The sequence below is a fragment of the Spea bombifrons genome, chromosome 7 (assembly GCF_027358695.1).
Source record: "Spea bombifrons isolate aSpeBom1 chromosome 7, aSpeBom1.2.pri, whole genome shotgun sequence".
NCBI classification, from domain to species: domain Eukaryota; kingdom Metazoa; phylum Chordata; class Amphibia; order Anura; family Pelobatidae; genus Spea; species Spea bombifrons.
The window spans coordinates 13,827,266-13,854,589 of record NC_071093.1 but is presented as its reverse complement, the minus strand read 5'-3'; the positions used below and the strand labels follow the sequence as shown (position 1 = coordinate 13,854,589).

The window sequence follows — 27,324 nt, the reverse complement described above, 5'->3', positions numbered from 1 at the left end:
CGCACGCTTTTCCAGCACACTGCGCCTGTCACTACACACGCCACACACACACAGCGCTAGATGATGCCCTGTCTGACACACCCCTCTTTCCTCCCGACCGCATCACTTTCATTGTTTCCATGTCTGCGGTCGCCAAGGAATCGAGGTCCCCAGCGGCCCGGCGGGGAGGGTCGGACGCGCAGCAGAATTGCGCACGTGGATAGTGAGCAGCCAGTCGGCGCTCCGGCATCGGCCTTCACTCTGCACCACACACCCCCCGTAGTGGGCGGGGCTTGTGCAGAGGGGGCTGGCGTGTAGTGGGGAGGGGACGCAACAGGAAGTGTGGAGCGTGAGCCGGAGGCGCCGTGGTTGCTGCTGTAGCTCATCATGTAAATATTGACGCTTGCGTTGGGATGTATGTGTGTGAGAGTTAATATTCGGGTCCAGTAACGGGTCCCGTGATGGGTCCGTTACGGCCAGAGGGGCTCATGCTATAGGGGTTCTGATAGATCGGGGCCGCGGGGACGGCTGATCGGGCATGGGATCTGCGGGATCGGGATATTGCTCTCTTCACAGTCAGCCTTTGTATAGTAATACCTGCTGAGCGAGCCGCGCACTGGCCGTGCAGAGGGCTGCGGGAATCCATGAGCTGGGTAGCCATGGCTCAGATTTTCATGTGTGGCTTATAAATGTTCTATTTCACATGGACTCCCATTGGCATAATCCTTCCAGGAGCACGCTGGCTCCGAAATCTCCGTAAATCCGTGCAGCCCTGATTGAGACAATGAAGCACGCAGGGATCGCGTTACCGGGTGTTCGTGTGATGAGTCTGGCAGAATGTGTCATGATGTTGCTTCTGGGTCTTGTTGACATCTGTTTTAATTGTCGCCGTCTGCGTCCGTGATGACTGATCTGAATTGTGCCGCACATTTCCCACCATGAGTTAGCTGATCCTGTGTGATGACATCATCAGTATATTAATATATGGAATATAGTGTGGGTGCTGCACTTATATTTAGAACCAGAATTTGTCATGTCTGGTAGTTGTTTTTTTGTTTTTGTAACCAATTCTGTTTGTTATTGCTTGTCTTCCAGTGACATCATCACTGATGTCATCACATGATTTCTGTTTACATTTGTACTGGCTTTTTTTTTCTGATTTAGTATTGCGTTTGTTTACTATGTCCTGTTCATATGTAAGGCTGCTATGATTTGTTGTAGAATAACCATTCACAGAATTAAGGTGTCTTAAGAATTCACTAACAAGGTTCACTAATTCCTATGTCATCGCTCCCGCTGAAGCAGAGGTTGTATGTTTGTCAGCGCATGATCCAAAGACGTCGGCATTTGGTATGCTTGAGCATATGCTTCGAGCATACGTGTGACACGTGAAAAGTGTAAATATGATGTTTAATTACGAAGGGTCTGACAGACTGACAGGTCGATACGTTACATATAGAGGACCCTGATAACTTTATTTACAGAGTTCCTGAACGTTATCTCCCGAAATCCGTGTTTTCATATTTTTGTGAATGAAGAAACAAAATTCTTTTTTATGTTTTGTGTTTCTGTTTTTGCAGAAATGATATACTATTATTTATCTTCTATCCCATTTAAGATGATAATACGTGGGCCTACATTATTAAACTTGATGAGTGGTGTCTGTATGTGCCAGGTTTATTTGGTCCTTTTTCATATTATATTTAATATAAATATATTATATATATTTTTTTATTGTATAAATATAATATAAAGGCTACTCCTTTAACGCTGAACTCTGTGGTTCTTTGTGACTTTGATGCTTTTCCAGAGAATCCCAAACAAGTTAATAGAAACATAGAATTTGATGGATAATCTATTTGCCCATTGAGTGTGCCCGTACGCCATGCATGTTTAAATTTCCTCATTGTATTAGCCTCTACCGCTTCTGCTGGGAGGCTGTTTCGCTTATCTACCACCCTCTATCAAGCCTCCAACCCTAGTTTTAGATTCTAGCATTTCTCCTCTTGAACTTAAGCTTCTCTCCTGTACTTTTTTGAATCACTTTAAGTATTTAAATGCTTCTGTCATATCCTCCCTCTCTTCTTTCCTCCAACTTATACATTTCAAGTGATGTATCAAAGTATATTTTTATATTATAGTTCCGTAGGCTTTGTATTCCTGGTGAAAAGGGTCTGTAATGCAAATTAACTGATGAGTGCAGCGTTCGTTAGTGTATACGTACGTCTATACATTTGCTCTCCATTCACCTAGTATAATGCTTAGGTCATAGTGATGTCATATTTCAATGAGAGAATATTGTTTATTTCATCTTGACCGCAGGTTGTCATTGATCTGAATAAATGAAGCAAACTTACATTTTCTGTAAATCCCCCCCCAATAACAAACCAGACGAAATAGATGTGCTTTTTGAGACAGGCGAAGGGCCCGCTTGGGAGACGTGTTTGGTAAATGAGGCTGAGTTATAGAAACTTCTCCCAGCTGTCAACACAGCAGTTTGGGCCGGACTTTTGCTGCCATTAGTGTCAGAGTAACCAGTATCGTTGAAGTGATTGAGAAGTTCCCCGGGATAATGGATACTTTATGTCAGAGCAGCGTTTGAGAGGTTAATACTGATACACAGCGTCTGCGTTGAAATGTAAAGCCGGTGTCTTTGTTTCCCGGTTACTTTCATCGTTGGCGGTGCTTCCTGTTTTTGGGACGCTTCATTGTGTTTTGCCACCCATTGTTGCTCTTATTATTACCCATTTAGAATGTGCCGGTATATTACACACGGCAGCATATTACGCATATACCGTATAACTGCTTATATGTGTTCAACTGGAAAAGCGGTCCACAGAGGGGCCGGATCCTTACTCCGTTTCATGGAGCGCTGCGTACATTTTTGGTGCTATATAAATAAAACAATAATAATACCAAAAAAAGTCAGCAGTAACTTTTTGGATTACATCATCTGCCGAGCCCAACATTGCCTGTCATCAGCTATTTTTTTCCCAGCCAGAATTGTGATCCTTCCATTAAATTAATTGCTAATGAATTGGGTGGAAATTTCCTTTTTTGATTAATTTCTTGTGTTGTTGTGGTTGATGCCACGTACTTGCTTGCTCGCCTTTCGTGATTAAAGTCTAAATGAATAGTATGTTGATAGGGGGGGGACCTGGTGGAACGGTTGAAGCATTGGTATGGGTTTCAGAGTAGCTGTTTTAGTTGAGATCCCGCAGCGTCTCTGTCCGAGGTGTAATCATGGCCAAATTACGTTGCCTCTCCGTTGTGTGATGTCCACTCGTAATTGGATAATATTGATCCTTAAAGTCCTTTGGAGAGAGTCAATTATATAATGGCCTCTGAAATCCATCGCGGGCGCACGGTCTAGACACAGCGGGGCACGTACTTCGAGACATCAACGGTATTTATATAGCAAGACGTAGACGTCTGAGATTAATGACTGCTTTTTAGAGAGAGTCATAGTACCTTTTTAGACTGTAACATTTTGGTATTTTATGGGGGGTCGGTGTCCTTAAATAACGCTAATATTTGAGGGTTTAACCCTTTGTAGAACAGCATGCTATTCACACTTGTAGTTGATTTAAGGTTATCTTTAAAATAATCGATGTTACAATGAAAAGAGACGGTCATATTTTATCAATTCTAACCAGTTAGTTTTGAAGACTGTAAATTGATTTACAGATTGCGTCGCTCTCTGATACGTGTCTTTAAGTATAACTATTATACATACATGTTTTCTTTTTTGCTATCTCTCTATCTTTATATGATATACTTGATTTGTTCTGTTGGTTTTAGAATCTAATGACTTTAGTACATTTCTTGGACCACATTTTCAAAAGCATTTTGTTACTATGAGTAACTCATTTATAAAAATGCCAGCCAAATGAATCAGTGATTTTTCCAATCGCACTAGAAGGAGGACTGCATTGTGAGGCGGGACCCGCCAAAAAACATGCGGGAGCGGGCGGTCTTGCTGGGATTGCGGGTGGGAGCGGGCGGTCAGGCACTGTACCTGCGGGTCCCGGTAATCCTGCAAGGCTGCCTTCGCGCTGCTCCCTTACAGTGTCTCTTCTCTTGCTCCGCCCAGGAACAAAACGTCCACGTGATGTGACGTCACTTCCCGTGACTCCGCCTTGTTCCTGGGCGGAGCAAGACAAGAGACGCTGTGAGGGAGCAACTCGAGGGCAGCATTCTGGGACTGCGCGGGAAATCTGCAGTTCAGGTAAGTAGGTGGACGGGATTTGGTACACATGTGGCAGGAGCAGGCCGGATTGACCACAAATGTCGCGGGAGCAGGTGGGAGTGGAACACCCACATTGCGGGAGCGGGCGGGATTGGGCAAAAAATCAGCAGGAGCGGGATTAAAAAAGCAGTCCGGCGCAGGGCTCTAAGTGATTGTTCAAATAGCACTAGGAAGCTTTTTCACTTAAGTGTGCTGCACGACTATTTGTTCCCATTTTGTTAATACAAAATACCTCATATTACTCCGATTTTATTTTGTTGATTTGTGAGCACACCACATTGGCACAATCCTGCATAGTTTCCCTCCGTGCAGCACTTCCAGTAAAAGTGGGACGCCATGATATGAGGTCATATCCCCCAGGCCTAAAATTGAGCGATTTGGAGCAGAGAGGCATCAGGAGGCATCAGTAGGGTGTCTCCGAACGTAAATACATGACTGAATATCTTCACATAGGCCTGGACACAATACATTTACAATATGGCTTCCCCACAAAAGTACAGGGACACCCCGCAGTCTGTGGGGCGTAAAGGAAGGATTTTGTTGTGAAATGTCGATTAATGTGGTCACCAATGATGAATATAAGGAGGGAATCGGTTCCTTAGTTAAACGTTGGACACGCTTTACATATGCTGCGCTGCAATGGAAAATGTGTATGTGTGCGACTGGGCTACCAGAAGAAGCAAGGCCTAGACATTCAGACCCCCTCTCCGGGGCACGTGAATACTAGAATTAAATTCATGTCAAAATGACCTGACTGTTGCTCCAGAGGCCTCGCTGTGTGTCGGCAGCTACATATTTATGATAATGTAAATCCAGCCTCGGTTTCTATGCAAAATTATCTAGACCATCTGCAAACATGACAGCTAATTATACCGGTGAATGTCTAGTTTTGTACCGCATGCATATTTTAATCCAACACCAATTATATCCGTCATCTTCATTGAAGCAAGCAATATGGCTCTTTGAATAAATGATTGGAATTGGGTTCAGCTAAGGTGGAGAAGTGTTGTAACAAGTCAGACAAAGGCTTCTTTTTCTCGTACGGCAAAGGGATTTGTTCACTAAAGCCGAGTTGGCAGGAGGGTTGCTGTTTTGAAATCCCTGTATTCACGATACATTAGAAATGTATCCGCAAGAAGGGGCCGATCTGTCCTGCATAATGCATAGTTCAATCAGTGAGGTGACTTTTAAGAAATCTTACTGATTTAAATCTGCTTTACACAGCGACATCCAAACTATTCCTGCAGCTGAAGCTGCAACTGGCCCTGGATAACGTAGTGAGGTCAGTTGAAGTGAAACTGCAACTTGCCTGCAAACTTTCCTTAAGTGAACAAACTCCAAAGCAATTGTATCAGTCCATGCGATTTGTTCTTCTGTGGATAATTTGCCCCGTGGCTCTGTAGTTGCAAACTAACCAGAAGGAATCCGAAATAGTGGCTGAACACATGGTGGTCGGGAATTGTTAAGAGGGCCAGAGACGCTTTATGCCATTCTCAGATCAAGTTCGAAAAGTAGCAAATTGTAGAGAAGAAAAAAGTTTGATGTATTTTGTAAATGTTTTGTTATTGCATCTTGTTGATACATACGAAAGAAGCCATTTCTTACAAATAAAACATCCCTCATGCCTTGATTGCACCAACTCGGGACCCGAACGTGTATTATTAATTATTGTTTTATATAGCGCCATAATATTCCGTAGCGCTGTTTTTCTTGCATATTCCTGTATATAAATTTGCCATATTGTTTGTTTTTTTTAAATGCTAGAAAGATAAAGTACTAATATTGAGGAGGGGAAGTCTCTTTGTTGGAAAATGCACCTTCCTTTTAATTACAGATCTAGGTTAGTGTTTGGATACAAAATGCTGTCACTGAAGTACATTCAGGACTTTGAGAAACCTTCTGACCCCTAAACCCCACCAGTCAGCTGAGTGTATTGAGGTAGTAGCCTCATTACAACTCATGATGATGTCATATATTTTACGTGTAAGCAAACAGGTATTAAGCATAGTAGCTTTATTAGTAGGTTTATTGTCACTGATGCAATTAAGTCTAGTTTGAAATACATTTTTAACTTTTAAGATATCCTAAGTAAAGAAAAAATGTCAATGTTTTATAGTATGCAAGATAACTAATCTATGTCGGTGGTTTCTGAGCTGATTTACTACCAGCGCAATTATCTTTTACAATAATACAACTAAAAAAGGTATATTTAGCTGATAAAGCCTTGCAGGATAAAGGCCCCGTAATTATGCTGAAGCATAGATTTAAATGCTGTTGAACTTCTATTTGTCGGAGTGCAGGAGCCTCTAAGATATATATATCATAATCAGATTGCATTGTATACAGTGCCCCAAAACACAAGTTTGTGCTTCCCCAGGCTGCTTCTATAAAGCTAAACTTTAGGTGTAGTTACATTAAAAAAGCTGGTATTGGAAAAACAACATAAAATGGCAATCCTGATTAAATTTTTGTTATATAATTCTTTTGTGCTATTTTTTTTACAGTGATTTCATTTTGGTGGTCTTTAAGAAAACCATTTTCCTGTTATGTCATAGCTGTTAAAAGTCTAACTTTTTTAATATAGAGGGAATTGGTAGGAATAGGCCTGATATAATTAATTAAATCGTATAATGCACTAGAACAGTTTCTTTGGTATCATTTTTGGTGGATGTTTATTAGGAAGAAGGTGTTGGGTTTTCCATTGAGCTTGGTTTACCCCTCCTTTACCAACAGGTCTGAAAGCGGGCAGTTAGCCCCGGAGCTAAGGATATATTCAGGTTGGGAGGTTGTGTAAAATGCTTGGGTTCATCTTTTAAAGTGACAAATAAAGAACCATTCATTTTATAGTATAGGAGAGGACAATATTTCCGTTTTAGAAACCATGCAGTGCGTTCGCATCACAAGTCCAAACTAAAAAATTAATGTCCTATGATGATTTACTTACACATTACAAGATTAACATCATTGTGTTTCTTGTAACCCCCGCCCCACCTCCATTAACAATTACACAATAAGGCATTGAATTGTTAAATTGAATTGTTTCCCTCAGCTGTTTGTACTGAATGATAGACCGACACATGCGGAAGCAGAGGATGGGAGCGGCGCTTTAGGGTTTTGTTACTCTGGAAGTGATAGAGGTCCTGCTGCACCACGGCAGACATCTGCAGAGCTGGCAGAAGATACTTGATCCAGGCCATAAAATTCTCTATGTTCTCGGGACTTCTTTTATTGGCAGTGACATGCGTTTCAGTGGATTTAAGCATAATTGGCACCATTTAATGTGACCTATTTATTAAATTAATATTTCATATCCCTAGTTTACTATCCCTGGAGATATCTCCTTCATTATAGGGAGTGTTAGCACTGAATAAAAAAGTATTATTGTATATACAGCCATGTGATTAGAATCATAAACACTTAAGCTTGTTAAATCCTACGTGTCAAACGTCTTTATACCGGACCCCAAAGCATTCAAGTTTGCGATGGAGAGAATTGTGATGTCACCAAATATGATGATGAGGGGCCCTGGAAGGAATATGTCATTGGGCTTGGCCTGGGTTACTGAATACACCCTTCAGCCAGATGTGCTTTGTTTTATTTACGCGTACGAACAAAATTAGAGTCCAGATGGATGTTTTCAATTTACTTTACGGAAAAGTACCTCTGGTACAGAATCAAAACAGTATTATGATCTACATTCTATACGATTGTTAGCAACCACATAATGCACATTTGCCAAAAAGCATCAACACAAACCTCAAATCTATGAACAGTTTATGGACTCTGCAGCATGGAGACTGTGCTCTCGGATTTTAGATTTTCTTTTTGCTATGAAATTTAGACTTGACAAATATTTAGATTCCGTGGGTTCTTTTTCATACGTTTTCTCAATGATAAATCACTTTTGAATGTGTTAGGATCATGGCAGCTTTACTGTCAAATTACTTTGAAGTTCTAAATGGACAAGGGTCGTATCAATGTATTAAAAACGAAACCTTCTCCTCTACAAGCAGAAAGCATTAGGGAGTGCGTTTCTATGCCAAGTGGTGGATTTAGTAACGGACACATTAGGGAATGACGTACGTATTGTCAGATGGTTATTTTGTCCGCTAAATTGTTGAAATGTGCGTCAACCGCTGTCCTAAGCAGGTCCCAGATGCAAGGTAGCCGTGTATCTTAAGATTTCACTGCTAACACCTGTCTTTTTTGTGGTGTTCTAGATTGATTTTTTTTCTTTATCCAAAAAACCTTAAAACCACAATTCCTTAGCCTTAAAAAAAAGCCTTAAAACCACAATAATCATTTTTTTCAAAAGTATTGTGGCCTTTTTCTTTTTTAAAGTTTTTGCATAATATGTTTTCAGACAGCTCTCTATTACCCATTGCATTATTAACTATTTATTATTATTGTATGTGTTCTAGCTGTTATCTTAGTCTAATCTGCTGTACACCCTGATTCCTTATCATACTGCCTTCTGGTAAACAATAGAATGACCCAGTCTTAGTCACTCAGCCCGGAAGACTATAAACGATTGAATTGCGTTAGAAAAGTAGCAAATTGTAGAGAAGAAAAAAGTTTGATGTATTTTGTAAATGTTTTGTTATTGCATCTTGTTGATACATACGAAAGAAGCCATTTCTTACAAATAAAACATCCCTCATGCCTTGATTGCACCAACTCGGGACCCGAACGTGTATTATTAATTATTGTTTTATATAGCGCCATAATATTCCGTAGCGCTGTTTTTCTTGCATATTCCTGTATATAAATTTGCCATATTGTTTGTTTTTTTTAAATGCTAGAAAGATAAAGTACTAATATTGAGGAGGGGAAGTCTCTTTGTTGGAAAATGCACCTTCCTTTTAATTACAGATCTAGGTTAGTGTTTGGATACAAAATGCTGTCACTGAAGTACATTCAGGACTTTGAGAAACCTTCTGACCCCTAAACCCCACCAGTCAGCTGAGTGTATTGGGGTAGTAGCCTCATTACAACTCATGATGATGTCATATATTTTACGTGTAAGCAAACAGGTATTAACCATAGTAGCTTTATTAGTAGGTTTATTGTCACTGATGCAATTAAGTCTAGTTTGAAATACATTTTTAACTTTTAAGATATCCTAAGTAAAGAAAAAATGTCAATGTTTTATAGTATGCAAGATAACTAATCTAAGTCGGTGGTATCTGAGCTGATTTACTACCAGCGCAATTATCTTTTACAATAATACAACAAAAAAAGGTATATTTAGCTGATAAAGCCTTGCAGGATAAAGGCCCCGTAATTATGCTGAAGCATAGATTTAAATGCTGTTGAACTTCTATTTGTCGGAGTGCAGGAGCCTCTAAGATCTTTACAGTTATATTTGTGCTACTTCATAAGCAGCGCGGTTCCCATGGCTTCTATAGATTTGGATGTATGTCATCAAAGGTTGGGATGTCAACAAAATATATCATAATCAGATTGCATTGTATATACAGTGCCCCAAAACACAAGTTTGTGCTTCCCCAGGCTGCTTCTATAAAGCTAAACTTTAGGTGTAGTTACATTAAAAAAGCTGGTATTGGAAAAACAACATAAAATGGCAATCCTGATTAAATTTTAGTTATATATATATATATATATATATATATATATATATATATATATATATATATATCTCATTATTATTTTTTTTTTTACTATTTTTTTTTTTTACAGTGATTTCATTTTGATGGTCTTTAAGAAAACCATTTTCCTGTTATGTCATAGCTGTTAAAAGTCTAACTTTTTTTAATATAGAGGGAATTGGTAGGAATAGGCCTGATATAATTAATTAAATCGTATAATGCACTAGAACAGTTTCTTTGGTATCATTTTTGGTGGATGTTTATTAGGAAGATGGTGTTGGGTTTTCCATTGAGCTTGGTTTACCCCTCCTTTACCAACAGGTCTGAAAGCGGGCAGTTAGCCCCGGAGCTAAGGATATATTCAGGTTGGGATGTTGTGTAAAATGCTTGGGTTCATCTTTTAAAGTGACAGATAAAGAACCATTCATTTTATAGTATAGGAGAGGACAATATTTCCGTTTTAGAAACCATGCAGTGCGTTCGCATCACAAGTCCAGACTAAAAAATTAATGTCCTATGATGATTTACTTACACATTACAAGATTAACAACATTGTGTTTCTTGTAACCCCCGCCCCACCTCCATTAACAATTACACAATAAGGCATTGAATTGTTAAATTGAATTGTTTCCCTCAGCTGTTTGTACTGAATGATAGACCGACACATGCGGAAGCAGAGGATGGGAGCGGCGCTTTAGGTTTTGTTACTCTGGAAGTGATAGAGGTCCTGCTGCACCACGGCAGACATCTGCAGAGCTGGCAGAAGATACTTGATCCAGGCCATAAAATTCTCTATGTTCTCGGGACTTCTTTTATTGGCAGTGACATGCGTTTCAGTGGATTTAAGCATAATTGGCACCATTTAATGTGACCTATTTATTAAATTAATATTTCATATCCCTAGTTTACTATCCCTGGAGATATCTCCTTCATTATAGGGAGTGTTAGCACTGAATAAAAAAGTATTATTGTATATACAGCCATGTGATTAGAATCATAAACACTTAAGCTTGTTAAATCCTACGTGTCAAACGTCTTTATACTGGACCCCAAAGCACTCAAGTTTGCGATGGAGAGAATTGTGATGTCACCAAGTATGATGATGAGGGGCCCTGGAAGGAATATGTCATTGGGCTTGGCCTGGGTTACTGAATACACCCTTCAGCCAGTTGTGCTTTGTTTTATTTACGCGTACGAACAAAATTAGAGTCCAGATGGATGTTTTCAATTTACTTTACGGAAAAGTACCTCTGGTACAGAATCAAAACAGTATTATGATCTACATTCTATAGGATTGTTAGCAACCACATAATGCACATTTGCCAAGAAGCATCAACACAAACCTCAAATCTATGAACAGTTTATGGACTCTGCAGCATGGAGACTGTGCTCTCGGATTTTAGATTTTCTTCTTGCTATGAAATTTAGACTTGACAAATATTTCGATTCCGTGGGTTCTTTTTCAATGATAAATCAGTTTTGAACGCGTTGGCATCACGGCAGCTTTACTGTCGAATTACTTTGAAGTTCTAAATGTACAAGGGTCGTATCAATGTATTAAAAACTAAACCTTCTCCTCTACAAGCAGAAAGCATTAGGGAGTGCGTTTCTATGCCAAGTGGTGGATTTAGTAACAGACACATTAGGGAATGACGTACGTATTGTCAGATGGTTATTTTGTCCGCTAAATTGTTGAAATGTGCGTCAACCGCTGTCCTAAGCAGGTCCCAGATGCAAGGTAGCCGTGTATCTTAAGATTTCACTGCTAACACCTGTCTTTTTTGTGGTGTTCTAGATTGATTTTTTTCCTTTATCCAAAAAACAATTCCCTAGCCTTTAAAAAAAGCCTTAAAACCACAATAATCATTTTTTTTCAAAAGTATTGTGCCCTTTTTCTTTTTTAAAGTTTTTGCATAATGTGTTTTCAGACAGCTCTCTATTACCCATTGCATTATTAACTATTTATTATTATTGTATGTGTTCTAGCTGTTATCTTAGTCTAATCTGCTGTACACCCTGATTCCTTATCATACTGCCTTCTGGTAAACAATTGAATGACCCAGTCTTAGTCACTCAGCCCGGAAGACTATAAACGATTGAATTGCATTAGCATTGTCATAACGAGTCAGCTCGGTGTGGTGTTTGAAGAGGAAAGTCAACCAAAATATCATGACTGACAACAATGGCAGCCTCCGGGTCTGTTTATTGGAGCAAAATAAATGAAACCCTAGTTTTTGTCATGGCCGATCTACATCACCGTATATAGCAATACATTTTATGCTCTTAAGTACAAAAAAAATAGTTCCATGGGATGTCCACTTTTAATGTCCTATTTGGGTCTCCACTGCTTCATAAAATTGTCAAATCCTTGCATGCACTTTGGCGACACAAGCGTGAAATATTAACATGCTTATCCCTAATATTTTCTTTCCTATAGATCAGCTAAAAATATGCAGAACATGGATGCCACCGTCATTTTGCCGATACTGAAGAAAAAACTTGCCTTCCTTTCAGGTATTTTCACTTTAATTTTTATTACCAAGCCATCACTTTATCCCCAGATCATGTGTTTCCAGTAGTAAAAGGATTTATTTGTAGGACTTTATAGAATTGTAACACAGAGCTAGTAGGTACCAAGTAGGTGCTTTGAAGGATTTTTACTAATATGATACTTTCTTTTAAGCAGATTGGTAATATTTTGATTTGTTGGCCTTCTCTTCTTAAAGTAACTGGCCATCTTCTTCTACTTGTTCCTGTATTTATATTTTCTGATTTTAGGATAAAAAATGTTTAATTAGATGTTTCCTGATTTTAGTAGCCAAAAAAATAGCAGTGGAAGTACAACATACACTATATGGCCAGAAGTATTGGGACACCTGACCATTACACCAACAGGGGCTTTTAATATGTAGTTGGTCCCCCCTTTGCAGCTATAACAGTTTCCACTCTTCTGGGAATCTTGGAACTCTTCGGAAGATTTTGGAGGGTTTTCTTTGGGAATAGTTGCCTAATCATCCTGTAGAACATTTGTGAGATCAGACACTGATTTTGGACGAGAAGGCCAGGCTCACAATCTCCGTTCCAGTTCAATCCAATGGTGTTTGATGGTTTGAGGTCAGGGCTCTGCGCAGGCCATTCAACTTCTTCCACGCCAAACTCCTCCAACCATGTCTTTATGGACCTTGCTTTGTGCACTGGGGCACAGTCATGCTGGAAAAGGGCCTTCCCCAAACTGTCCCCACAAAGTTAGAAGGGTACAATTGTCTTCGTATGCTAAAGCAATAAGATTTCCCGTAAGGGCCCCAACTCCTGAAAAATAGCCCCGTATCATTATCCATCCTCCACCAAATCTTACAGTTGGCACAATGCAGTCAGACAGGTGACGTTCTCCTGGCATCCGCAAAACCCAGACTTGTCCATCAGACTCGCCAAAAAGAGAAGCATGATTCAACACGTTTCCACTGCTCCAGAGTCCAGTGGCGGCTTCCTTTACGCCACTCGATCAGATGCTTGGCGATGGAAACCTGTTCCATGAAGCTCCCTCCGCACAGTTTCGATATATTCAGCTGTGGAATCAACAGAGCGTTGGCAACCTTTACGCACTGGATGATCCCTCTCTGTGACTTTACGTGGTCTTCCTCTTCGTTACCAAGTTAATGCTTTTCCTAAACGCTTCCACTTTCCAGTAATACCACTTATAATTAACTGTGCAATATCTAGGAGAGATGAAATTTCATGAACTTATTGCAGAGGTGGCATCCTATCACAGTACTTCGCTTTTTTCACAAATGTTTGCAAATGCAGAGTGCACGGCTAGGTGCTTGATTTTATACACCTGTGGCAATGGGTCTGATTGAAACACTTGAGTTCACATTACACGCTATGGGACACTTGATCCTCAGGCTATTAAGTAACTATTTTGAAACGCTAATATGGCCCCTCTAGTGGGGCTCATACCCTAGGTCACTTGGTAAACCAGACCCAAGTGGGAGCCAATGTCTGTGAGCTTCCTAAGATTGGACCATTGGCCTCAAACTTAATGTACTGTTTTGTTTACATTTGGTAAATATACCCCTCCACTAAAAATATATCCTAAACTAAATTAAGATATGTTGTATTAATACGATTTGTAATTAATATATCTGGTGTCTTGCTTTAGCTCTTTAGTCACTGGATCTAATGATCAGTTTCCATAATATTGTGACACCATATATGAATATACCTGGTAATATATGTGAATTGTTGTACTGTGTAGGTCATATACTGCCACAATGAGAGGTAGAATAAGATGTATGATATTCTCTTTTCAGTAAATACATTGTCAAATTCTGCTAGGAGGCTGCTTCACGTATCCACCACCCTCTCAGCAAAGTAAAACTTCCTTATATTACTTTAGTAACGCCATGTGGTCTTTATTAGAACCAGATGTGCAGCTGAGGAAACACAATTTTTGGGCAGATACATCTTTTTCTTAACATTAAAACAAATTAACGGCAATTGTTTGTGCCACCAGTGTAGTTGTAAATGAAATAAATGACTCAATATTGTTTATTATATTATTTTTTTAAGATGCATTCATTGTGGGTTTTAAACGCTCCTTTTTTGTTCCTGAGCAGTATTACTGCTGTGGTGTCAGTTTCTTCTAGTCCTCTCTTTTTCCTTTGTCGGTATGACACGTACGTTTTTAATCTAGATTGTTAAAATGTGCGATGTATAGGGCTGCAACTAACGATTATTTTAATAATCGATTAGTTGGCCGATTATTTTTTCGATTAATCGATTAATCGGATAAAAAAAATGAATGTAAATTTTTAATTTATTTAAAATAATTTACTAAACAAATGATGTTAAATACAAACAGCAGAATAAAAAAACTTTGATAATACATTTCTTGTCTTTATTTCCCAACCAGCCCCCCAATTTATGCACATTTGAGCCCAGGCTTGCTACGCTGCCTCCCAGACATGCAACGCTGCCTCCCCACATATGCCACGCTGCCTACCACAGCACTCCACGCTGCCTCCCACATATGCCACACCACGCTGCCTCCCACATCTGCCACTCCACGCTGCCTCCCACATATGCCACTCCACGCTGCCTCCCACATATGCCACTCCACGCTGCCTCCCACATCTGCCACTCCACGCTGCCTCCCACATCTGCCACTCCACGCTGCCTCCCACATCTGCCACTCCACGCTGCCTCCCACATATGCCACTCCACGCTGCCTCCCACATATGCCACTCCACGCTGCCTCCCACATCTGCCACTCCACGCTGCCTCCCACATATGCCACTCCATGCTGCCTCCCACATGCCACTGTGCCTGATACGCCTTATACCCCCTGAAACACCACTCCATCCTCCCCAGACATGCCACCCTGCCCTCCCCACATATGCCACGCCATGCTGCCTCCCACATCTGCCACTCCACAATGCCTCCCACATATGCCACGCTGCCTCCCACATCTGCCACTCCACGCTGCCTCCCACATCTGCCACTGTGCCTGATACGCCTTATATCCCGATACCCCACTCCATCCTCCCCAGACATGCCACCCTGCCTCCCAGACATGCCACTTCTCTACCCCCAGATATGCCACTCTACCCCCAGATATGCCTTATACACCCTGATACACCACTCCGTCCTCCCCAGACATGCCACACTGCCCTCCCCACATATGCCTTATATACTGTATATGCCTTATACCCCCAGATATGTCACTTCACTGCCCCCAGGATTTAGATTCCCCTAAATTAACCCTAAACTCCCCATTAACCATAACTGCCCCTAAATTAACCCTTAACACCCCCTTAACCACAGAATCCCCTAAATTAACCCTAAAGACCCCATCAACCACAGCATCCCCTAAATTAACCCTAAACACACCATTAACCACAACTGCCTCAAATTAACCCCAAACACCCCATTAACCACAGCTGCTCCTAAATTAACCCTAAACACCCTATTAACATAACTGCCCCTAAATTAACCCTAAACACCCAATTAACCATAACTGCCCCTAAATTAACCCTAAACACCCCACTAACCATAACTGCCCCTAAATTAACCCCCACCTCCCCTAACTTTCAGTAGCCCAAATATATATATATATATATTACATACATATATACATATATATATATATATATATATATATATATATACACACACATACACATATATATATATATATATATATATATATATATATATATATATATATATATATATATATATATATACACATATACTTACAGTTAGATGAGTGTCACAGCCATGTGGTTCTGGCCTGGAGAAGGAAGGGGCGGGGCCAGTTGTCACAGTGATTACAGGGAGGGGGAGTAAGTAGGAGCTGCTGCTGTGAGACGGTGAGTCAGACTAAACTATTATATAATGAGGGGGATTTTTCAGAGCGTTTGCTCTGAAAAAACCCTCATTTTATAATCGATAATAATCGATTCAACTAATCGATAATGAAATTCGTTGCCAACGAATTTCATTATCGATTATTATCGATTTTATCGATTAGTTGTTGCAGCCCTAGCGATGTATATTTCAGAAATCCAAAATAATAAAAAATGCTAGTTACTTGGGTTCTTTAATAGCAGGAGAGGACTATTGGAGGTTACAGGATAGACATTAACCTTGATGCACTGTACTGTTCTCCGTTCTCCATATTTTACTTTTGTTTATAACATTTAAGGCAAGGGATCCATGAAAGCTTAGTATACGAGGAATAGCCTAAAATAGCTAAAAAATGAAACATTATTTTATGATGCTGTACAACTTCCAAAATCACTGTGTCATAACACCACAAACAAAAAGCTATTCAAGGAGCCAAGCTTCCTAGCTGTAAATCTCAAGTGCTCTTCTCCCTTAAAAGGGAGTAATATAGCTAAATCTTTCCCTACAAGAGAAGTCAACAAATATTCTACACGCCTCGGACATGTAAACGGTTAATCCGTCAGCTCTGCTGATTTATAGCACTATTGTTTCAGTAGACTCCTGGTTACAAAAAGGCTGACCTAAGAAATCGGAAAGATTGTTTTGTCTCATTGCTTCCTTTCATTTAAAATAATTGTTAAAGGAAAACGGAACAGTAAAATAAAAGATGAATGTATTTAAATGCACTGATGAACTCCCATTCACAACAGGTGACTTTATTGGTGTCATCAGGGAAGCCCTCAGATCTTTGTTTCTTCTGATATGTTTCTAATAAGAAGAAACTAGACACTCGGTAAACGGTGATTACATTTAATTCCTGTCATGGGTTTTGCAAATGTAGGCTGATCTACGTAGATCCAAAGGGGTGAACCTATATTGTCCTATAAGCGTGGATTTTCATTCAGTAGAGGTGCTTCTCCATGAAAGGAATATTAATTTTCAAAAATGGAGACCTATATTTGTTGAAGAATACTGCCAGTTCCACAACAGAGAAGCATTCACATAAACTCAGGGCTTCTGATGGAGACGTGACCTTAGAGTTATGAGGTCCCAAAAGATTATGCTTTTTCTATGTTTGCCCAACGTAGGTATCACCTTTTGTTAAAGGCTTCATCTGATCACCTCAAACTAGAGCCAACAAAGTGCATGCTGCATAACATTTTCTACATATGGTATAAACCTTAAGCTATCTATATTTCTTTTTATTATATTTGCCTAAACTATAGTCGTCATCCCTAGTTTATTGGTGGGTAACTTGTTACCTGAGGCACATGACATCCTACTACAACTCCTCCTGCACTATACAACCATAACTATATGTTTCAGGGAACCAATCGTAAACTCTTACTCCTTCACAAATGGGGCAGGCGGAAGACCTAAGTCCACCATGTTCATCCCTTCTACCTATCGTTCCTGCTTTTGATCCAAAAGAAGGCAAAAAACCCACCCCATTTTGCCACTTAAGGCACTTAAGACTTCAAAAGGCAATAAGATTTCTCATCGGATCAAGCAGCTCTAAATACTTAATGTTTATTCTTTTACTTAGAACTCTTTTCTAAAAAAAAAAAAAAAAAAATATTCATACCCTGGTTGAAGGCATCCATTGTATTTGATAAAACCACTCACCTTGGCGTTGAATTCCATACCTTTATTGTCCTTCTAATAAATCGCTCTTCCAGTCTCAGAGGAGGACCTCTTGTTCTTTGTACATTTCTGTTAAAGAAAAGGTCACTGGAGAGCTCTTACTATTGGACCTGCACATATTTATACAATGTTATAACATCTCCTCTAAGATGCTGCTGTTTTTAGGGAGAGGCTGCAGCTCCCCATCACCTCAATGTTTTGACTTTTCTCACTGATTGGATGCTTAAAGCAGCCAATCAGTGGCCGGAAAGCACTTAAAATGACCCCTGTAGCAGTCACCAAGCCAGAGCAGGAGCTGACCGGTGCTAAGAATATCCCATTCAGGCTACTGAATTGCCTATACTAGCTGGAGTGTTCTTTTAAAGCAAACTTTAGATTTTTATTTTTTGGTAAAGTTTCATTTTGTGTTATTTCCTTTCTGATAGAATGTTTCCTTTAGGAGATACGCATCCTGTTGTTATTACTTTAAAGTGCAATTTAATTGGCTCAATATGTGGAAATCAGTGCTTATTTAGAAAGAGCATTTTATTTTTTTGTATCATGCAGCAGGTTATTGCTAGAGAAAGTTTTAAATCGTAGTTTGTTGACTTGGATTTCCTTGGTAAAGAAATATGGAAACCCTCAAGAAACAGGGTTTGAACAACATAGTTTTAGAGTTGTGTAGAGAGACTCAATTACTGTATTTTGTCATATTTTACCCAGAGTGAATTCTGGCATTAGGCATTAGATGACTTTGCTGTATTTAGAGCTGCATACACCTATTGAGAGTATCTCAAAAATTCCAAAAAAAACCTACTATATTGGAGAATGAAATTGGGACCGCAGGAACGTGGTCCAGAAACTCACTGTCCTGCCGAGCTCTACCTCTGTCCCGAAAAGCAGCCCTTGCAACCCCGTCAACGAAGAATGTAATATGAAATGACTTTACGTGCAGTGATAATTCATATAACTCACTCTTTATCTGTAATAAATAAGCTGTCTCAGCTGTCTACAATTTGGTGCATTTTGTACATTGGCATGAAAACACTCACTTTGGGAGTACTTTGAGCTCCCTTTACATTTTCAACATGAATTTATTTATTAATAAAAGGGGTATAAAAGAAGGAAAATACATCTCTGGATGCAGTAGAATCTGGAAATGTTCTGGCAGCTTTCGTGTAATCAGAATAAGGATGTGGGGAAGGCTGAACTTGGCCTGTGCATGTTTTGAAATGTCAGTTTGTATACTACTAGGCAGTGTTGATTATATCATTTTGTTTGACATGTCTGTATTTCATTCTATTTATTTTAGTTAGAAAGCAAGTGCATTCATCTTAAAATGAGAATTGACAGTACAAGCAAATTTAATTACAGGAACCTAAATCCTTCTACAAGTGAATAGAGGGAGTTTCATTTACTCAAATCAACACTATATAAGCACATAGACTACTATCATTTCAATGTATTGATTCGGTCCGAACAAGTCGAAAGCTCATGTCTCCTGACTAAACATTTCAAGAACGGTCTCGTCTTTTAGTGCCACTATATTCATTACTTAGAAGTGTAGGCTTGTTGTGGAGCGATCTAGTTTAAAAGCTCTCCAGATTAATATTTAGATCTGCCAACCATTATCTAATAGATTTTCACAATAATCTCCCCTCTCCCTACCCTACTGGTGCCAGAAATCGTCAATCATGTGAATTGTATTTGGTGTAAAACCTGAAATATAATACTTCTATTTCCCCATATTTGGAAGGTTGTACAGTGGGTGGACATGTCTCCATACAACCCCCTACACCAGGCATGTCCAAACTTTTCTCGAAGAGTGGCAGATTTGATGAAGTGAACATGTGCGAGGGCCGACCATTTTGCCTGACATTCTTTGAACCATTAAAATTAAATGAAAATTAACTATTTTATGCAAAGATTAAAAAAACGGCATACTTTTCATTTTGTGACTTGGATGACAAATCTAAACAGGTGTTAAATCACTCTGCCTTTAATATAAAAAAACAGATCTATATTTGGGCAACTTATCTGTGGGGCCTTTTCAGTCCGGAACGTGGGCCGCACTTTGAGCAGAGCCCCTTGGAAATGAATGGGGAAATATGTTGGGAACTCTGTAGCAGGTAAAATTAAATCTCTGCCTTTTGCTAGCATTTTTTTATTTGAATCAGCTTAACCATATACACCCACCTATGGGGACTTATTTGTTGGGAGGCGATGTACCTTTTACTTTCTGACTCGCCAATGATTCACATTACAATTGCATGCCATGGCATGGTTATTTCGGTGTAATATATATATATATATATATATATATGTTTTATATATTATTTTAGTATATTCTACTAAGTAGAACACAAGGATTTGCTGTAGTTTCTCATCACGTACCATAAGGAGACGGAATTAATATGTAAGTGGAAAAACAGGTAGTGTATGATGGACAATATTGTACATCTGGATGGAGACTGTTAGGTGTCTCAGGTGGTTCAGACAGTGAATTACAGGAGATCGAAGAAAGGAAAATACCAGATTGTTGATGAAGCAGCAGAGTTCTTTTTTCCAGACGCTGCATAATTAGCAAAACAGCCAAGCACATTCACAGAACGTAAGAGATCGATTTTTTGCTTAACTTCTTTATATAGATTAAATTCCAGATTACATGACAAATGTATACGTTTATCAGAATCACCTACAATGTTTCACTAAGCAGCTGTCAATATGTAGTTTATAGATGACCAAGATTTTTTTATTTATTAATGCTTTGGAGTAATTAATCTCCATTGGAGGACTTTAGTCGTCATCCGTGTAGGGAAGACCTCTGCAGAGCATTTTCCGTAAAGTTATGATTTCCAGGTAGGAATCATCCCTTATGCATTTGCCCCGTTCCCACCGGCTTTTTGTCCTTCAACAGATATATTCGGCCGGACCTGTGCCCTGCCACATGATATACAATTGCAAAAAATATGCTTTTTGTGTATTGAAGAAAAGTTGATAAATATGAGTAGGCGTGACATAACATATCATAGAGCTTCTCCACTTTCTTTATACTTATTATATTTTCATTCTTGTCATCTTTTCTTTTGTATTATTTTTATTTTTGGAGAACAATGTTATGTTTGTTTAGGTTCCATACATATTCAATGTCTCCATGAGGCCCAATATGAAATTGAGCTTCTACAGACACCTATGAAGTACATGCCGAAGTCTAAATAATGCGAAGTCTTAAAATTAACTGTTAACATGAGCACCATCAAGCCTAGTATCCTAATGTAATATGGATAAAGTCGATGACATAGCTTTGATATAACATAACAGATAAAGTATACTTTAAATTAGTAGCATTTTGAATGTTTAAGAATTACTGTATTCTGTTACATCATCATTTTGTTAACATGATATTAATATTAGTACAAAACTAATAACCATAACTACTTATTGCCATAACTTTGAACAGAAGTCTTGGTACACTGAAACTAACTCATTTTGTTAGTCATAATTATCTTTTTTTAAACAAATACTGAGAAATGCTGAGACGATGCTTTGTGTTAATAAGTGTGAATAGCTTCTGGCATGTTATCAAGTAGAGAAATATTGAGTGATCTCCTGGCGCTTTGCTGGATTTAGCAGAGTTGATTGGCCAGTGGTGGTCCTAGCCAGGTAATTGGTTATTTTAACCCAACACTCTATTGTCTTATCTTCCATCAGCCAAGCTGCGTAAGTCCCCGCTGTATTTTATGTTTGTTAGAAAATTACACACCCCCCCTCCAGTGAAAGTTATTGGATTTGATGCTTTTCCCTGTCGACTATAAAGCAGAGCCATTTCCTGAGTTGCTTTTTCCAGGACAAACAGTCTCCCGAAACTTACTGTAATTGTTTTGAATGCGTTTCCAGAAACTGTCTTTCCATTAAAGTGCAGTAAGTGTGTGAAAATGCCTTATCCATTGTACATATGTTTAGAATTCAGCAAAGGCTTCACTTGGAAAGTCTGATGGCTTGTCAACTCAAATTTCAGACTTTTTATATAAATGCATGCAGCTGGTGGGCTGTTTGACCTCTGTTTTCTTGTTGAAGAGATACTCTGGAGATTGTATGCACTTAAATGCATATATTTCTGTGTGATGCCCCTCTTGGAAATGCATGGGGGATTCTGCTGACTCTCCCCATGTGCATTTACCACCTTCGGGTATTTCATGCTTTCCACCAGACGGCTCGGCGAACGCTGCCAACGGGGTTCTCTTCAGATCTACATGCACAGAAAGCGCTCCAATTTTATTATTTTAATAGGAGCACTTCAAGCCATTTATACTGTTTATTCAGTATGTTCTTCAGTGCCGTTTTACAATGTATTTTGGGGATAAGGCTGTTTGCTGTTCATCAAGGATTTTTTTTTCCTTTAAAGTAATTAATATTCTGTTATTAGTCAAACCGTTCTGCTCCAAAGATATCTTCCTGACAAGCAATGATACATAATTCATTTTTCCAAGTCTTGAGACTTGCATTAAGGGTAATTGAAGGACAATTAATGAGATAGTGTTTAGATTTTTCCTTTTAACTGATGAGGTGAAGCTGCTGTTTAACACTTGATAGTTCTGAAGTTTTGGGTGCATCTAGGATTCTCACCGAATCGTTGTAAGAGAGACTTCATATTCCTGAAAGCTCTCCTTCATAGATGGTGAGATTGTCTAACTTAAATAAGGCAGCTCTCAATATAGAATAATCAACAAGACACAATCTGTTTTATCATTAATTAATATGGAAAAAGCCATTTATTCCATGTCGGCACCAATGATGTGCTGCTAAATATGACCTACTTTGAAGTACAGTAATGGTAAAGCATTAAGGTTGAAGTTGCTCCTGTCACCACTACATGAAAACAATATCCAGATATATTTAAAGGGATCATGTTTGGTATAATATTAAATATCCAAAGTTAATATTCCTGGAACATTCACAAGAATATAATAAATTGGATTGTCAAAATAGAAAAACAAAATGTCCGAGAATAAAAGTGTTTTATACAGTAGTGTGCTGTACCATTGCAGGGATACGTTTTTGTTTTTCATACTGTTTCAGTATACTTTATGTGTAGACTCTGCACGTTGTCATTGTAGGCAATTATGTTATACCTATCGTCCCAAAAAGCACACTGAAATGATGACTTACAATAGAGTTAATGAAGTCCTTTGTTCCATGGATCGTTTATTACTCAGAGGTTTTTATGGACGATTAAGACTAAAACATTCTATTGTTTAGCTAAAGACAGTATATAAAGGACTTATAATACGTATATTTAGTAGAGATTGATTGAGCTCAGTTTAAAAGAAAACAGAACAAGATAAAGCAACCTTGAATCTAAGACAAGACCAAGGACTGGATAGAGCGAATGGGTCTTATCGACTGTCGAATTCTATGTTTCTGTTGTATTATCTGAAAAAATTATTGTGTTAATTAAAAAAAAAGTGTATCAAACGATTGGTTTTGTGTCAGTACAAATATAACATTGATATATCTGGTTCTACTAGTTCTTACTGGCTAGAAATGTAATCTCATATAAACTGAGCACTTTACCAACAAAATATAAGTTATAATAATGTCAGTCAGTATATGTTCTAGTTGATTGACCAAACATTTCTGTTTTATAGATATGGTTTAGTGTAGGGCTGCAACAACTAATCGATAAAATCGATAATAATCGATAATGAAATTCGTTGGCAACGAATTTCATTATCGATTAGTTGAATCGATTATTATCGATTATAAAATGAGGGTTTTTTCAGACCAAACGCTCTGAAAAATCCCCCTCATTATATAATCCGTTTAGTCTGACTCACCGTCTCACAGCAGCAGCTCCTACTTACTCCCCCTCCCTGTAATCACTGTGACAACTGGCCCCGCCCCTTCCTTCTCCAGGCCAGAACCACATGGCTGTGACACTCATCTAACTGTAAGTATATGTATATATATATATATATATATATATATATATATATATATATATATATACATATAATGTGTACATATATTTGGGCTACTGAAAGTTAGGGGAGGTGGGGGTTAATTTAGGGGCAGTTATGGTTAGTGGGGTGTTTAGGGTTAATTTAGGGGCAGTTATGGTTAATTGGGTGTTTAGGGTTAATTTAGGGGCAGTTATGTTAATAGGGTGTTTAGGGTTAACTTAGGAGCAGCTGTGGTTAATGGGGTGTTTGGGGTTAATTTGAGGCAGTTGTGGTTAATGGTGTGTTTAGGGTTAATTTAGGGGATGCTGTGGTTAAGGGGGTGTTAAGGGTTAATTTAGGGGCAGTTATGGTTAATGGGGAGTTTAGGGTTAATTTAGGGGAATCTAAATCCTGGGGGCAGTGAAGTGACATATCTGGGGGTATAAGGCATATACAGTATATAAGGCATATGTGGGGAGGGCAGTGTGGCATGTCTGGGGAGGACGGAGTGGTGTATCAGGGTGTATAAGGCATATCTGGGGGTAGAGAAGTGGCATATCTGGGGGTAGAGAAGTGGCATGTCTGGGAGGCAGGGTGGCATGTCTGGGGAGGATGGAGTGGGGATATAAGGCGTATCAGGCACAGTGGCAGATGTGGGAGGCAGCGTGGAGTGGCAGATGTGGGAGGCAGCGTGGCATATGTGGGAGGCATTGTGGAGTGGCAGATGTGGGAGGCAGCATGGCGTGGCATATGTGGGGAGGGCAGGGTGGCATGTCTGGGGAGGATGGAGTGGTGTATCAGGGGTATAAGGCGTATCAGGCACAGTGGCATGTGGGGGGTAGAGTGGCGTGGCAGATGTGGGAGGCAGCGTGGCGTGGCAGATGTGGGAGGCAGCGTGGCGTGGCAGATGTGGGAGGCAGCGTGGCGTGGTATATGTGGGAGGCAGCGTGGAGTGCTGTGGTAGGCAGCGTGGCATATGTGGGGGGGCAGCATGGCATGTCTGGGAGGCAGCGTAGTAAGCCTGGGCTCAAATGTGCATATATTGGGGGGCTGGTTGGGAAATAAAGACAAGAAATGTATTATCAAAGTTTTTTTATTCTGCTGTTTGTATTTAACATCATTTGTTTAGTAAATTATTTTAAATAAATGAAAAATTTACATTCATTTTTTTTATCCGATTAATCGATTAATCGAAAAAATAATCGGCCAACTAATCGATTATTAAAATAATCGTTAGTTGCAGCCCTAGTTTAGTGTTCTTGTTTTATATGATTCTGCTGCTAATAGGAGACAAGGAGGATAGATAAATTAGGAAGGTATCCGGTGGCATTCATATCAACATGCAAAAGAAGAAGATGCTTTTAAAATATTCTAGCGTGTAAGCTCACTTGAGCAAGGGCTCTAATCACATTTTGATTTTGGAAATCCAATATGTTGTGTGACACGTGACTTGTTACGTTCTATTTACCCATTTCACATGATGGTTCTATACAAATCAATAATTATAGATTGAATTACAGCTGAAACCAGTGACACCCTTTGCGCTTGTTACTCCTGGTAGAATGCATAGCTCCCCTACCCGTTGTGATATGCCTACCATACATTTATTACACCTTCATCTCTTATATACAGCACTGGCAACAATGAAATCTCTGTGAAACAAATCCAAAAGTCCTGTTGCCTTTAGAAGTTGAACTTGGCAACATAACAAAAGAGCAAGAGTTGGCATTGACCGTGACTTCACACTGTCCAAGGCTGGATGCCATGTTTCTGTCTGCACTTTCCCGATTGCACCTGCAATTTGTTTCACAAGATCGTTTTTCTATTTCTGGAGCCAGGGCATAAAATCTCAAGTAGACATTATTCATGAACTCTTTGGAAAGAAACCCAATGACTTGCCAGTCTGGGGAAACACCTGTTGAAGTTCCAAGCGTCTCCCAAAATCCTTTCTAATAAATAAATATATGTGTGAGAGGTATAGAACCTCAGCCAAACGGAAACTTTCAGAAAATTCAGAAATACAGCTGTAAACCCGGAAATGTGTGCAAAATTACCCTACTGAAGCCTGTGTTTAAATGTGGAAGTATATAGAAAACTTAAGGTTAAAAATAATTTGATGTATTTGGCGATGTCAGAGGACTCCAACCCTGTCATTAATAATTTGTCATGCTTTTTTTTGTCCAGGAGGAAAGGATAGAAGAAGTGGCCTCATTCTGACAATCCCATTGTGTTCGGAACAGACTAATATGGATGAGCTCAGCGCTACTCTGGACTACTTGCTTAGCATCCCAAGGTGACTTTTACGTCTTGCATGAATAAACTAATGCGAACCACACTTGGCCATATGTACCTCTTCAAAAGGTGCATTCTCAGATTCTTTATTCTCTATATTGTGCTCCGGTCTTCTTTTGTTAAACTTGTATTTGAAATGCTGATAAATTAGTGTTTTATGCGGTAAACGGAAATTCTGTTTTACTTATTACAAAAAAATAAAATAAAAACAAACCTCTCGTCTGCTGTTACGGGTCCAAATTAATCATACAGTCACGCATTCCATAAAACAATGGAACTGTACCAATTCTTGTTTATACAGACAGCTTTCCGTACATCCTATTAGGCGCAAACAAATTTAACATCTAATTTGCAAAATCACAAATTAACACCAGTATTGTGAATAATCTTTCACTGTTGTGTAATGTGTACCATTGCCGTGGACTGATATTTTTTTTCTTTCGTTGGAACTAGAACGCCCGGTTATCATAGGAGTTGTAATTCCACAACAGAGAGTTACCTGGTAGCTGCCTCCTTCCGTGCAATGGCTTGACTACCTTTAATTATAAGTGTTCCTGGGATAATAACTGGAAGATTTAGGTCTGTAACTTACTTGTAGCCAGAATCAAGCAGTGATCTCCCTGTTCACAACCTTAAAGTAACTGTCAATTAACCCTAGATAATATGCCCCACTTGTGTAATTGTGTAGATGCAGCCAATGAAAGACCAGGTACCAGAAGTATTTGATTTTAGAAATATTGATTTTGTTCAGTGAAGGTGGCATTGAGTGCCATCTTCCAGGACCTGATTTATAGACATCCTTACATAAAATTCCATTCACACTGTGAATGGGGCATAGATAAGCGTGAAGTCCATGGAAATGGCATATACAAGATGAGGAAGACCAGATTTGGAGCTGAGTTGGTCTAACATTTAGTTATGACTTGCATCCCATAGTCAGGTCTGCATGACCCTTGTACCATCTCTTCTGTGGTACATGGTCTTGTCAAGGGTTTAGTCCAGTGGTAGGCGGTAATGGCTTTTATCGGCAGCATGGTCTTCTGTTATTTGCTTCGTTTTTCTTAAGTCATTCTAAAATATTGAGAGCATCCAATTGTGTTACACTCAGATTAAGCTACTGAAAATACTTTTACTTTAGCAAGCTAATTTAGATCCTGAAATAACATAACACCAGAATCTTGTT

The 27,324-nt window shown here is 39.2% G+C and overlaps 1 protein-coding gene across 2 annotated transcripts in view; it reads left to right on the top strand.

Annotated features, from left to right (window-relative positions):
* The first annotated feature begins 294 nt into the window (after positions 1 to 294).
* Positions 295 to 27,324, top strand: part of SESTD1 (SEC14 and spectrin domain containing 1) — a 61,960-nt gene continuing 34,930 nt past the window's right edge. For both annotated transcript variants that reach the window (XM_053470967.1, XM_053470966.1), the window contains exons 1-3: positions 295 to 368; positions 12,275 to 12,351; positions 26,034 to 26,142. In XM_053470967.1, coding sequence (XP_053326942.1) covers positions 12,288 to 12,351; positions 26,034 to 26,142 — 173 coding nt within the window. In that variant the 5' untranslated portion in view covers positions 295 to 368; positions 12,275 to 12,287. The remainder of the gene's footprint in view (positions 369 to 12,274; positions 12,352 to 26,033; positions 26,143 to 27,324) is intronic.